Below are 14,492 nucleotides of genomic sequence, written 5' to 3' on the forward strand. Positions count from 1 at the left end.
CAAGTCCCTCTGTCGGCATCCAATTGGCAAAGCCCAAGTTAAGTGCCCATGCCCTGGCTATCAAGGGGAGGAGGAAAGAGTATTTTCCTCTGTGGCTTCCTTGGTAGGAGGCAAGGTTCTCAAATTTCCTAAAACTGGAAAGGACTTTGGATGCTGGGAAGCCATTAAATGACCAATAATCACTATAGGAAGAGAGGCAGGAAGTAGAAATCATAATGGATAAGGCCAGCAGGCAGCTGTAACAGTGGCACTCAGTGCTCCCAGGGGTGGGCGAGCCTGCTGGGATCCCTGAGGAGAATTAAAGGACAGGGGCTTTTCCCAAAGGTGTGGGCAGGGTGGAGGAGAGTCACAGAGCCTAGCACAGGTCCCCAAGTCTAGCAGCAGCTAGGATGCCGTGACCGCTCCTAGGCTAAGAGGGGCAAGTGAGAGAGCAGTTTTCTAAACCTGAAGAGAGGGTTGCATGGAGACAGTCAGTTGACAGTGGCTACGGCTCTTTTATGTGGATGCTGACAGCCCACTGTGATGCTGTATAGATGGAGCTGGGCAACAAGTGCCCTGACCCACCCCCACTCCTAGTCTCCTCCCTTCAATGTCCTGCTGGCTCTTCCCATTTTGACATCCACCTGGAAGCTGGGAGTCATTGATGCAATCGAAATAGAGTGGCCTTGAAGTGCACAGAGCAGGGAGAAGGGGAGCAGATGAGAGAAGGAACAAAGGGAAGGTCGAACACCCTGGAAATTACTTCCCAATAGAGACATTTTGACTGTTTCATGGGGGCAGGGGTAGGGCCCAGGTCTTGAGGGTGAAGTGGAATTTTAAGAGAACTTTCAAGATGGAAGAGGTTTTCTGAAACAAGCCACAGAGCCAGGGGCTGAAGGACACATTTGAGAAATGATTAGCTCACACTAGAGACTGTGGTCTTTGAATGCCGTGGCCTCAGACCCGGTTGCCTGCCCTGTCCCCATTTGGGTTATTACTGACTCCTGTTTGATGTGGCTTCTTCACCAGTCCAAATTTGATTCTTGCGTGGCTTGTGCGGAATACCTTCAAGCTTAATGAAGTACATCTACAGTTCTGGAGAGGGGATAGGACTTGGGTTTAGAGACTCACAAGTCAGCAGCCAGCGGAGAGGTAAGCCTCCAACTCGAGGTCTGGTTGCTACAGGGAGCCTGTTTGTTTGGATTTATATAGCCAGGAGAGTGTTGCTATGGCTGAATTGCATGCAACAGTTCTTATGATCTGGAACAGCACATTGTGTATCTAACATGACAGCATTTATTAAAGCAAGATAAACTCAGCAACAAAGGATATGGCTGGAACCATAAATTCCTCTGATCCTTGCTCCAGAGCCATCACATTCCATTTGAATGAGGCCTATCAGCCCAAACTTGACTTATTTTATTAAATAAGTCAATTTTCTGAAAATCCCTAAGACAAGGAACTGGGAATTACTCTCCCCCCATATACCCTTGTTTAAAAAGAGAAATGTTATGCGTTGAGCAGTTCTGACTCACTATATTTGCTGAGGACTAACAGACCTGCCATCCCGGCAATGGGTTCCCTATCACTAGATGTGTTCAGTCTGAGGCTGGAGGAATATGGGCTTGCTCCCTTTTTGGGGACTGCAGTGTAGGGTAGAAGGCAATATTCCTAATAGACATTCTTCCTAGTTTTAAGAGTTCAGGATTGTAGAAGCCTGAGGAAGCATCCGGTTGAACTTCCCCCATATCCCATTCTGCAACCTTCACTCTCTTGCCACAGCACACATTTCCCCGAAGAAGGAGAGATTTTCATTAAGGCACTGGGAGAGAGCAGGAACATTGGAGCCAGAAGACCTGGGTTTAAATCCAAATTCTATTATTTATTGAGTAGTAGCCACAATCGAGTCATTGGGTTTCTATGAACCTCAGTCCATCTCATATAAAGTGATAATGATGATAGCTAACACGTACCAGCACTTAATATACACCAGGTACCATTCTAAGGGCCTCAAATGGATAACATAATTTATTCTTCGCAAAAATGTTCTGAAATAAGAAGTATGAGTATCCCTACTTTACAGAAGAGGAAACTGAGGCATAGAGCGGTTAGGGAACTTGGGAATGGTGGAGCCAAGAATTGAACTCAGGCAATCTGCCTCTGGGGATCTTAGCCCATTTGTGGTAACAATCCTTACCTCAACTATATCATAGAGTTTCTAGGAGTTGCATTAGAAAATGAGTATAAAGCATCTTTTAAACCATAATCTATTAGTCTTAGAAATACTGAGCAAGATGCTGAATCTCAAGTTGTAAGCTTTTTTTTTTCTTTTCTTTTTTTATTTAGAAACAGGGTCTCCCTCTGTTGCCCAGGCTGGAGTGCAGTGGTGTGATCATAGCTCACTGTAACCTCGAACTCCTGGGCTCCAGCGATTTTCCTACCTCAGCCTCCTGAGTAGCTGGGACTACAGGTGTGCACTACCACGCTTGGCTAATTAAATTTTTTTTTTTTTTTTTTTTTTTCTGTAGAGACAAGGTCTCACTATGTTGCTCAGGCCGGTCTCAAACTCCTGGGGTCAAGCTATCCTCCCACCTTGGCCTCCCAAAGTGTTGGGATTACAGGCCTGGCCTGTAAGCTTTTCCCAAATGTGTTCAACTTTGTTTAAAAAAAGTGCTTTCCTCTCTCCCAGTCTTTAGTCTCCTTTCCACCCCTCCCACTTGACCACTATCCCTACTTACCTTTCCTGTCCCAACATCCCCTGCTTCGTTCAAATGATTGGCTTTGGTGAAATTCAGACTCAACAATTAAAAGCAAAATAACAAACTCAAAAGTACTTGTGCTTTTATTAAAAAAAAAAATACAATCAGGTACTGTCCAGAAATGTTTTGGAAAGGAAGATCTCTTGAAAAATCCTTAGTTTTCATCATCATCATCATCATTATTATATTAATAATATTAATCAAATCCTTAAAATGGAAACAGTATTGCTTTTCTGGTTTCTGTTGTATGAAATGTAAAAAAAGGGATGGCTTCCAATGACACATTTAATCTTTGCTAACAAAAATAATGACAATTAATTATACAGCTTCATGTAAAATACAGCTGGTTCTAAAACAAACTACCCCTGTACATCCTACCCCTCTCCCATTCCCAGAGCCACCCAAGAGAAGTAAAAAACTATTGCGATGTTGTCACTGGAAGATTTTTGCTGACTCAAACAACAAAACAGAAACATGTTGGAGACTGATGTCTTTGGTGCAAAGAAAGAAATCACAGAGGAGGTGAGGCCCATGCTGTTGCCGTTGGCCCCAGGGATCCATGGTCAGCTTTGACTCTCACCAAATGCCCAGGTGTGGACCGATGGTTGGGCTGGTTGTATTGATGCTTTGGTAAAATCCTTTCCTCGCTCTGGGCCTTATTCCTCTCTCACCCAGTGGTCCCTGGAATTTATGCCCGTTTGCGCCTGCCTTCAAGATTTCTGAAGTTGCTTGGTCTCAGCTTCATCTCAGCAAACTGGATTGAGTGTTCGTGGCCCTTCCAGTGGAACCAGTTAACGCCCTGTAAAAAAAAAAAAAAAAAAAGAGAGAGAGAGAATGCCTCCAGGTTGGTTACTGTTAGGCAAGGTGTTCACTGATCATTGCTATTTAGTCATTCAAACTAAATGAGTTCTGTTTCAGTTTGACCATTTGGTATATCACAGCTGCCTCTTGCCTATCTCTCTGTTGGTCTGGGTTGTGAAAACTTTCAAAGGAACTGGCTGAATCTGACCCAGTTTTTCGCCTGAGTCAAGAGTCGCCTGAGTTTGCATGGAGCTTTGGTCTTTCCTCTTGAAGCAAAATGGTGGCTGATGAAACCTGCCGTCCTTAGGAATAGGTTCTGAAAGAGTTCAGGTCATTATTAGAAGTTCTAGAATTGAATAGCTATATACATGGGGGGGTGTGTGTGTGTGTGTGTGTGTGTGTGTGTGTGTGTGTGTGTGTGTCTGTAATTCAGGAGATTCCTATGGAGTATTTTAATAGGGGTTTGGTATGGAATAGCAGAAAGAACATCAACAAAACACAGTTTTACAATTTGACATATAGGGTTAAATATCAGTGCTCTTACTTGAGAGATAAATAGTCTTAAGTTCTCAATATCTTCTGAGCCTCGGTTTTACTATGTTTTTTTTTTCTTTCTTTCTTAAGATCTGATAATGTTAGCCTTGAAAGATGAGATGAAGATTAAATGAGTTTGTAAAGGAGCTATCACAGAGCTGGGCATGTCGTAGGTGCTTGGTAAATATTACTTCTCTAGTCTCAAGTAGGGGGAAATATCCTTGAAATTTTGGCCAAAGCTTTCTACAAGAAAAAACTGCATTTGTGTCTTGGTTTCTAGGTTCCAAGTTTGACTCTTCAGCGAAGTCTGCAGATGGTAGAGTCAATCCATGAAACCCCACATGGCCCCTTGCCCCACTGTGGGGAAGTTAATGGCTAGTGAGATGGGAGAAAAATAGAGACACTTTATTTGCTTCTAATTGTTTGGCATTCACTGACATGGGCAGTTTCTGAGTCTTACAGGGATGTGAGGTTTAAGAATGTCTCATTCAGTTCATGGCAAATCCGCTTGTAATTACTCAGTTACAGTGAGTATGGTAGTCCAACAGCTTGGTGCACAAGCTGCCTGCCTTTGCCCTGGCTCTTTCCTCTGATAGTTCAGGGTTGGAAGCCACACCTTCTTCACACACACTTCCACACAGTGGAAGTGCCCACTGTGGTGGGCACGAAAGCCAGAGAGGGAGAGTGACTTTGCAGAGGCCACACAGCAGGAGGAGCAGAGCCGGAGCTGGGGCTCCGCTCCTGTGGCTCCTTTCCATGTCATCTCTTTCTTCTTCCATAATTGAATGGAAGGATGAAAGAGAGGCTTGCTTTCTGACATGTAGCTTGTTGGTTTTTTTTTTCTTTTCCCAGAAGAACTTTGTATTATACAAGTATTTTTGAGACAAGGCAATAAAGATGATAAAATAATGCTTGGAATGGAAATATTGATGAAGTAACATAATAAGATGGAAACAACACAGGACTGCTGTCAAGAAATGTCCTGTGACTCTTGCCTCCTCTGTAACACAGGCATGAAGAACCACATCCTAATTCCTGCACAGGGTAAAAGTGATAAGCACTTGAGATACAGAAGGTAACAGTGCTTTGAAAAGTGCCAGAAATTACGTAAGGTAAGGTCTACACTTAAGGTTGCAGGTGTCATTTGCTAACAGTTAACTAGGGTATAAACACGTGTATCAAAATGACTAATATTGAAAGGCAACAGGTTCCAACACCTGCTGCATGTCAGGAATCACTTGTGGAGTCTATCAAGCACCTCCCCCCTGACCCCATGACAACAAAAATGCAAATATGCAAAAAAAAATGAGATGATGTGTCTTGCCTGAGATCACTGAATCAGAATCCCTGGGGTTATCATAATGTGGAATTTGGCCTTTTGCATTTTTATAAAGTCCTTGGGATTCCAGTGAGCAGACCTCATAAGAATCCTTGTGGTCCAGGGATCAGTGTGGTGTGGCCCCGAGGGAAGACCCATCCCTCCTCCCTGGGATGGTGACTAACTTTTGTGGAGGGACCTGGGCAGGGGTTTGGTTATGATTAAGTGGCTAGTCCCATGCAGCTTTATACTTTTCAGGAATGTGCCAGTGTAGGCAAGGCTCAGAGTAAGGGAGATTACTGAATTTGATCCGTTTGCCTATTTCTAAAGGGGATTGAAAAAACTCTGTTCCTGTGATTGCAGAAGAAGTGCTAGAGGTGTGTGTGGTGCAGGGAAAATGCCAGGGACTGGAAGTGGGGAGAACTGGCTCTGCTGCCAACTTCACTCTGTGACCTCAGGAAAGTCAGCTTTTTCTGGGCCTTGGTTTCTTCACAAAAGGAGGAGATTTAAAGTCTGTGGACTTCATTTTAAGGTGTTCTTGGGATTCCAAAGGTGCCCCAGGCCAGGGGTTCTGTGTCATCAACTCCGCATCGCCTAAATGGCCTCCACTTTTATCTGCTTTACTTTTGGGGTTCAGACAGAGATTTTGTCTGAGTAAAGTGTTCTGTTTTTGGAATCCATTTGACCAGTGTTTGTCCTTGGGATTGTCAAGGGTTAACCTGTGCTGTTTCTATTTTACCTGGCCTGCAGTGTCCTTGAGATTGCTCACTGTCTTGGGAAAAACATGTTGTTATATAAGTAAGGTTCCTGCCTCCTAGTCTCTGCTAGGATAGGGCGTTAAACTGTATTTCCATCAGCCCCCTCCAGCTTCCCAAGCTTGGCCTGCTCTGGGCCCTCACGGTCCACTCACCTGACTGTGGTTATTGTCCCCATATCTCCCCATCAGGTTGACACGGTGACAGTTCCTGTACCAGAAAGCCCCTTTGTAGGACAGAGCACAGTTGGTGATGGCTGAATCTGTGTCCTTGTCAAAGGTGGAGAAGGATCTGCCATTGTGGTAGGCCATGGAGTCACCTGGGAGAGACAGAAAATATGGACCTGAGAAATCTCAGCTGAAATTTCCCTCCTGGACAGTAAAGGGCAGAACCAAAGGTGACAATTGAAAGGTTCTTGGGGTGGGACTGGCCTTGAACATTGAACCCAGAGTTAGCATTGAATGCGGAACTGAATAGGACATGAGTGTCACCCCCAGTACTTATTTCCGACAGAAGCAGCGTAATGTGGTGGGAAGAGGGCTGTGGCTGGCTTTGGAGAGTCCAGCTTCGAGTACCATCTTTTCACTTTTTAGCTGTGACCTTGCACAAGTCAAGCCTCTTGTTGAACCTCAGTTTTCTCATCTATACAATGGAACCAGCACTTTGATTCTATATACTGAGTAGTGCCATTGTGACAATGGGTATAAAGGTGTATGCTAAACAGGTGGCATGGCATACAAATACTTATTATGATTGTTATTTTTATGACTTTTCTGCATTCCCTTTATATAAAGACCTCAGAGAGTAAGGTGAGAAGTATGCATTTAATAATGGTATGCTTTTCTCCCACATACAAATATTTATTAGTCATAATTAAGCCCTTCAGACATTAGATGTCCCTAAATAGTCTCTGTATCACATGGTTACTTTTTAAAGTATTCATCAGACCATGTTCCGTGATTCTTAGACAAGAAGCCCATTAACATGTACTACTATTTGGAAATCTAATTTGTAATTTCATATATTGAATTTTTGAAGCATTTCAGTACCATTGCTTTTTGGGTCTCCTCACTCCCAATCTAGCCAAGTGCTGTGCACAAACATTTCAAGACTCCAAAGCATTCTACCGTCATAATTTGGAGCAAGTTGTCAAAGGCACCCAAGTACCTTTTTAACGGATGATGCTACCCAGAGCATGAGGACGGCATGTAGATATTAATGAAACGGGATGCTCTCCTGCAGAGGGCCTGGGTGCAGCCAAATCACACAAGAAAATGCAGTCTTGCAAACGTTATCTCAGCAAAGGGAAATATTATGGCTCATTCCTCAATGGAAGTACAAAGAGAGAGGAACAGAGGCCACATTCCTGCTGCTTAACAAATTTGCTCGCCCTGTAACATTATTCTTTTTGCCTGAAGCCATCTCAACCAAAGAGGTATTTATTTCCAGGTAATAAAATGCCAACATTCTTTGAGGGATTCAAGAACTAAAGCAATGTTTGCCCCTGGGTGTCTCTCTTTATTATCGCTAAATTGGCATCTCAAAAGAGCTTTGTGCCTCCTTAGGCTCAGCCTGGCTTTTGGCAACCTTTTATCCGGAGACTTTTCACCTTATGAATGTTTTCTTTCAGGGCTCAGGGCATCTGTCAATTCTGCTCTCACAAACATAACAGAAAGCCACCCAAAGTGGGCATGGGTTGCATGGGGGTGGTCCACACTCTCAGTCCTGACCCTTCTTTGTCACCAAGAACATTGTCGGATGCAGTTTTCTGCAGCCAGGATTGCATCCACCTTCTATAAGCTGTTTTACCTTGGGCAAATCACTGAGCTCTTCTGAGCTTCTTTCCTCTGTATAAAAATAACATCTTCATAAAATGGTTTTATGAGGAATAAATGAGATGAATGCAGGCGGAATATCTACAAAAGAGGATGGTACCTAGTAGGGCCTTAACACATGTTGTTTCCTTATTTATTTCTCCTCTTATGTGGAGCCAGGAAACCACACAAAACCACTTCAAGTCCAAGAAATCTTCAAAACCGGAATGAAGGTTACGAGCCAGACAAGGAATGCAGGGGCCCCTTGAGAGGCTGTGACCTTCTATTCATGAGGATGCAGGCTGAGACTAGATGACCACATGGCAGGGATGTCTTGGAAGAGATTCAAGCAGCTAGGTGATGAAGTGGATGGTTTGCTACTCAAAGTGTGGTCCACAGACCAGCAACACCGGCTATATTGGCATCACCAGGGAACTTGGAGAAGATGCAGAGTCTCAGCCCCATCCCAGATAACCTGTGCCAGCATCTGGACATTCACAAGATCGCCAGTGGGTCCATACACCCAGAATAAATTGGAAGTGCTGGATTGGATGAATATTAAGGCCTTTGGGGGTTTTTTTTTTTTTAAATCAGTCTACAACTGATATCTAAAACTGGGTAAGAAAGACACAATTTTTTTGAAAGATGGTCATTAGAAATCAATCCTGATTGCCCTGATTCCCAACATACTCAATGTTTCAGGATCCAGATATCTACCCAACACTTTTGAATTGCAGTTTTTCTGGATTGGCACTCAGTAGGTACTCAAATATTTGTTGATTTAATAAATGGCTGGATTAATGAGGAAGGAATGAAAGTTAGAGAAATAAGCTGTAAATGCTAAGAAGGTCTCCATGGCTTTGTAGGCTCTAAGTGCAGCCACTACTGTACCTGCTGTCCCACTGTACCCCTCCACCTTCAGCTTGTAGCGAGTCTTGGCATCTCCCACACTGAACTTGTCATAGACGGCAAAGGCTGTCTCTCCATGGTCCCGCAGGTCCACCCGGAGCTCGTACTGCCCCTGGGCTGTGATTTTGTTCAGGTTGTCCAGACCTGTGGATGACAGACAAGGGTTGCTAAGAAGCACAGGTGACTGAGGCCCTCATTTCTATTTCACTCTGTAAAAGCGGCAACTGGGTACGCTTAAAACAGGGCCAACTGGGCCCAGTGGCTCATGCCTGTAATCTCAGCACTTTGGGAGGCAGAGGTGGGGTGGGAGGGGGTGGGAGTGGGGGTGGTGGGAATCACTTGAGGTCAGGAGTTCGTTATCAGCCTGGCCAACATGGTGAAACCCTGTCTCTACTAAAAATACAAAAATTAGCTGGGTGTGGTGGTGGGTGCCTGTAGTCCCAGCTACTTGGGAGGCTGAGGCAGGAGAATCGCTGGAACCCGAGAGGCAGAGGTTGCAAGAGCTGAGATTGTGCTACTGTACTCCAGCCTGGGTGACAGAGCAAGACTCTGTCTCAGAAAGCAAAAAAAAAAAAAAAAAAAAAAAAAAAAAAGGGCCATATCACACAGGCCTGTGCTTGAAGCTCAGCCTTGTGCTTGCTGTAGTAATACCAGGCTCAGGTAAAATCGGGTTGACATTTTGGCCCCACTTCCAACCTCTCAGTGCATTAGTGAAGATCCAAGGAGATAAGGTGGTGAAAGTACTTTTTAAACTCTAAAGTGCCTTACAGGCCAGGCACGGTGGCTCATGCCCGTAATCCCCACACTTTGAGAGGCCAAGGTGGGCGGATTACCTGAGGTCAGGAGTTCGAGACCAGCCTGGCCAACATGGTGAAACCCCGTCTCTACTGAATATACAAAAATTAGGAGGGCATGGTGGAGGGTGCCTGTAATCTCAGCTACCTGAGAGGCTGAGGCAGGCGAATTGCTTGAACCCAGGAGGCGGAGGTTGCAGTGAGCTGAGATCACACCACTGCACTCCAGCCTCAGCGACAGAGTGAGACTCTGTCTAAAGAAACAAACAAATAAAATTTTGTAAAGTGCCTTACAAATGAAGGGCAATGAATAATATGGATAAATGTTTATTATAATACGATAAACATTTTCTGGCCTAGGCAGTGGTCCATAGAACAACGTTCTCTGCAGTTAGGTGGTTGGAAAGTGTGGGTTGCATGGATGAATGGATGGGTGATAGGATTGTAGTGTTGACTTGGGAGATTCCAAATTTCAGCTCAACTGTTCATTGGTTAGACTCCTATGGGCAAACCACTCAGCCTTTTTGAGGCTGTGATTTTATCCATGCGCGGTGGTGAGGAGAGCAAAAATCACCTGGTGACCATCAAGTAGGACTCAGAGACAAAAACCCCTTAACTGAGGGATTTAAAGGTAATTAGGCTTCCGTATATCTCAAGCAAGCATCTGGTTCCAGGTTTATTTCCCAAAAATTTATAGGTAACTAGAACTTCTATACATCTCTGGAATACATGCATATCAAAACTCATTTTGCAACCCTTGCTGACGTTAAGGCACCAAAATGTCTACAAATGTAATCATGTATCATGTTCTACATGGCTAATAGGGTCCAAATTACCCTTAAGCTCCTGCCTTAAGGTCCATTAATACCCCTAAGGAAAAATCCACTGCAGGGGCTGTAAGTCCTTTTGCAGCATTCTTTCTTTCTAATAAACGTTCCTTTTTCAAGCCTATACTGTTGTTAGTAAATTCGTCTTACCAACGCGCTAGTCAACCACTTCTGACACCTGACACCTTGACCACCCAGTGGCAATTGAGTACTTTGTAGGGGTGCTATGGGGGTTAAAGGTTATGGCTCTAAGAAACCCATCTTAGCACCTGCAGCACAACGTGGGGCACAGGAGGGAAGATATCACTGATATCAGTGAGGAGGATTCTATGACTGGTCCAGAGAATGACTTAAGGCTAGGTTAACACGTAAGGGCTGAGTTTCGGTTCTTCCTTAATCAGACTTTTACTTTTTGTGAAAGGAAAATAAAATCTTGGGACCTCAATTTAACTGCCAAAAGGAAAAAAAATAAACTGAAAGCCGAGTCATGCGAGAAACTGCCTCTCCTTTTGTCCCTAAGCAGATGCTACAGATAAAAGGCCAGATATCTCCACAGGTAGTTATTCTATCTTCACTTTATCTTATGTAAAGTGCCGATTTACTGAGTGTGAGATGAATACATAATTGACCGTTCTCTTTTTTGTCATTCTGCTTTTTTCTTTTTTTTATCTTGCAACATGTGGATTCAGTAATGTGACCATATCCTCCCTCTTTCCCCTCCAGCCCACTTTTCCCCTTTAAATACTAAAGCTCCCAACATTATCTCTGAAAAAAAAAAAGTCATGGACCACAGGTTGTTCCTGTGGCTTTTCCCCCTTTAAATACTAAAGTTCTCAATATTATCTCTGGAAAAAAAAAAAAAAAAAAAAAGGCATGGACCACAGGTTGTTCCTGTGGCTTTTCCCCCTTTAAATACTAAAACTCTCAATATTATCTCAGGAAAAAAAAAAAAAAAAAAGGCATGGACCACAGGTTGTTCCTGTGGCTTTGTGTTCTTTTTTTCTGGGCATGTCCTTAACATTGGCTAAGTAAACCCTAAATTGATTGAGATCTGTCTCAGATACTTTTTGGTTTACATTTTAATGATTCAGAGCATTTAAATAATAGTCTTTTTCATTAAGAATTTGATATTCTGTGTCTGCCACCAGAACTAGTGCTTCTTCCTCATCTCTTTCTCTCCCATAGGTCCCTGTGGGTTAGGAAAAATGACAAGGAGGGCAGAAACGGGCATTTTAGATACAAACATGCAGGGCTGCATTACCAAGCCAGAATTCTTCTTTGTGGTCCCCAAATCCAGCAGCATATGCCTTCCAGTTTTGGTAGAAGTTCTCGCGTCCGTTTTTGCGTCTCAGGAACACCTATAAACATATCAATGAATCTGGGTGTACTTAAGCTATTGCAGGAAAGAGGGCATCGTTCTGGGAGGAAGGAGTGTGGCACTGTGGAGAGAGCATCAGGCTCCACTCTGTCCATCCCTAATTTGCTAGGTAACTTTGAGTGGTCACCTCCCCCTCCCTAAGCCTTGGTGTTCTCACCTGAAAAACAGGGATTAAAAATACCACCCAGTTTTGGGTGATAATGATGTGTCAATATAGGTTCATTGATTGTAACAAATGCACCATTCTGGTGCAGGATATTGATAATGGGGAGGTTGTGTGGGTGCGTGTGGGGTGTATATGAAAACTTCTGTTCACTTAATTGTGCCATGAACCTAAAACTGTTCTAAAAAAATAGAGTTTATTAATTCAAAAATATACTACCCAGCTCCTATGGTAATGGGGTTGGAATAATTCATCTTAAACTCTTAGCACAGTGCCTGGTAGATAATAAATGCTTAGTCAGTGCTAATTAATATAAGCAATGGGTCCAATGATCAACTGTCATTTATACATCACAGAGTTGTTTGATGAGGATTGGATGAGATAAACTACAAGAAACTTATCTCCCCTTTTCAAAAAGTACCCAGTGTGTTTCCCATTCTTTTGTTTAAGAGAGAATTCCTTAGTGCCTCTGTGTGACAGGCACTATCTTGCAAGGCCTCACACATGTGAGTGTCAGAGTGCAGCAGGAGGAGATCACCCTCTTCTCCTCCCCTGCTTTGCCCTCTCCCTCCTCCCCTAGGCCTGAGGGCTCTGCAGTCCCTGGTGGTACTCACAATCCATCCACCCCCATCTGAGGTCATGTCACAGAAGACTTCCAGTGCCTGAGCCTTATCACCGTTCAGATAAATGGTGTAGAGGCCAGAGGTCGTGTCTCCATTCAGCATTGCTTGGGAGCAGTCCTTGGGGAAGGGGTACAGGAGTCCAACTGTGGAATAAGGCGAAATGGTGATGATCTCAGAGCAGGAGGACTGAGCTGGAGCTTAATTCTCAGCTTAACTCTATGGACTAGAATGCCTGGGGAATTTCCAAGTGCAATAATGTGATGCAAACAATTAAAAACTCATAGAAATGGACAATCTTGGAACTATGCCTAGTAGATAGGTCTTAGAGCTAATGATCATAGCATGTCTGAGGACATTCATTTGAGGTTGTATCATGAGCTGTTTTCTTATTTATTTCACAGCCCTAGTATAAGAGCATCTTTAGGATACATTTATAGTTAGCATCTGGCATAAGATCTGGCAAAGGGGAAGCACTTTCTTCAGCAGATGTGTGCAGAATGACTGTCCCGTGAATTTTGAAAGGCAGGGCTCTCCAAAGGCCAGCTCCTCTGGTCCTCAGGAATGGATGCCACTCTTACTTATCAACGGAACAACTTGCAGGTTTGCTATCTGCAGAAGATACTTTGTGACAGGTGCAGAGGGAGGCTCCCTGGGCACGGAATATCTGAGCCCAAATCTGACTGTAACTCACAAGATAGTCTTGAACAGGTCATTTAGTCTCTGAAAGCCTCTGCTTCCCCACTAGAACTTTGGGCATAGGGCTCACCATACCAGCTTGGTGGGAAGATCATTTGTGATTTTGAATGTGGACAGGCTTTGTAAACACTGGCATGATGAAGGAGAAAGAAAGAGACTTTGAGCTCATGTTGAACTCTGACAATAAAAGGACCACACAATTATATGGGCCACATACTGGGCTAGGAGTTCAAATGTAATACCTCAGGAACCCTTGCAAGGTCCTGGTGATGGAGGGATTATTATTAATCTCCCTGTATAGATGAAGAAGCTAAAGATTATAGGATGGAAGTAGCATTCTTAAGGCACACCTAGCAGGTGATAGAAATGGGGATTGAATCCAGATGGGCTCCCTCCTTTCCTTTCACCGGGATGCTCATAATCTCCCACACTTGCTTTCCTCAGGCTTCCAAGTAGTAGCAGTGAATCGATTCTTTTCAGAGGTTTGTTTGAAAATTTTAAAGTAGAAGTCAAAGGGGAAGTCAAGGGTTGATTCAGTCAAAGTTAGATCTCAAGGCTGGATGGCACCCTGGGCCTCCTTACTTGTGGTGAAGATGGTCTGGATCATATTGCTCCTCAGGGGCCCATTGAGTGCCTGGATCTTGGCCGTGTAGTGGGTGGATGGGCTTAGGTCCGCCAGGCTGTGGGAGGTGGTATCTGGACCCACAATGACTTCCTAAGAGCAGAAGAAAGAGTATAATGGCTTTTGGTCACAGAAATTCTCAGGGTATAGATAAGAAGTCATTCTATTTATAAGTTCATTTACCCATCCATTCACTTATTTACTGGACAAGAATTCATTGAGTACCCACTCTGTACCAGGCTCCATGTGCACTGCTGAGATATCAGAGATGGGGAGAGTGCAGCACAAGCAAAGGTCCTTGGGCCAGAAGGTACAGAGCAAGTTAAAATAATATAAGGAGGGAGAGACTGCATCTGGTAAGGATAAGAGTACTGCTGTAGACTCCAGGGCTAAGGCTACCACCTGCCCAAGGCCCTGCCAAGTTATATTGGGAGAATGGGATTGTAATGGTTAATTTTATGTGTTAAATTGGCTGAGCCATGGGGCCTAGATATTTGGTCAAATATTATTCTATGTTTCT

The 14,492-nt window shown here is 43.9% G+C and overlaps 1 protein-coding gene across 14 annotated transcripts in view; it reads right to left on the minus strand.

Moving 5' to 3' along the window:
• Window positions 1–2,803: 2,803 nt before the first annotated feature.
• Window positions 2,804–14,492, minus strand: part of TNC (tenascin C) — a 97,328-nt gene continuing 85,639 nt past the window's right edge. For all 14 annotated transcript variants that reach the window (XM_063649852.1, XM_063649849.1, XM_063649847.1 and 11 more), the window contains 6 exons: window positions 13,933–14,065; window positions 12,646–12,797; window positions 11,752–11,848; window positions 8,852–9,013; window positions 6,302–6,465; window positions 2,804–3,537 (listed from right to left, as the gene is read on the minus strand). In XM_063649852.1, coding sequence (XP_063505922.1) covers window positions 3,427–3,537; window positions 6,302–6,465; window positions 8,852–9,013; window positions 11,752–11,848; window positions 12,646–12,797; window positions 13,933–14,065 — 819 coding nt within the window. In that variant the 3' untranslated portion in view covers window positions 2,804–3,426. The remainder of the gene's footprint in view (window positions 3,538–6,301; window positions 6,466–8,851; window positions 9,014–11,751; window positions 11,849–12,645; window positions 12,798–13,932; window positions 14,066–14,492) is intronic.

Source organism: Pongo pygmaeus, chromosome 13 (assembly GCF_028885625.2).
Source record: "Pongo pygmaeus isolate AG05252 chromosome 13, NHGRI_mPonPyg2-v2.0_pri, whole genome shotgun sequence".
In the NCBI taxonomy this organism is placed as follows: domain Eukaryota; kingdom Metazoa; phylum Chordata; class Mammalia; order Primates; family Hominidae; genus Pongo; species Pongo pygmaeus.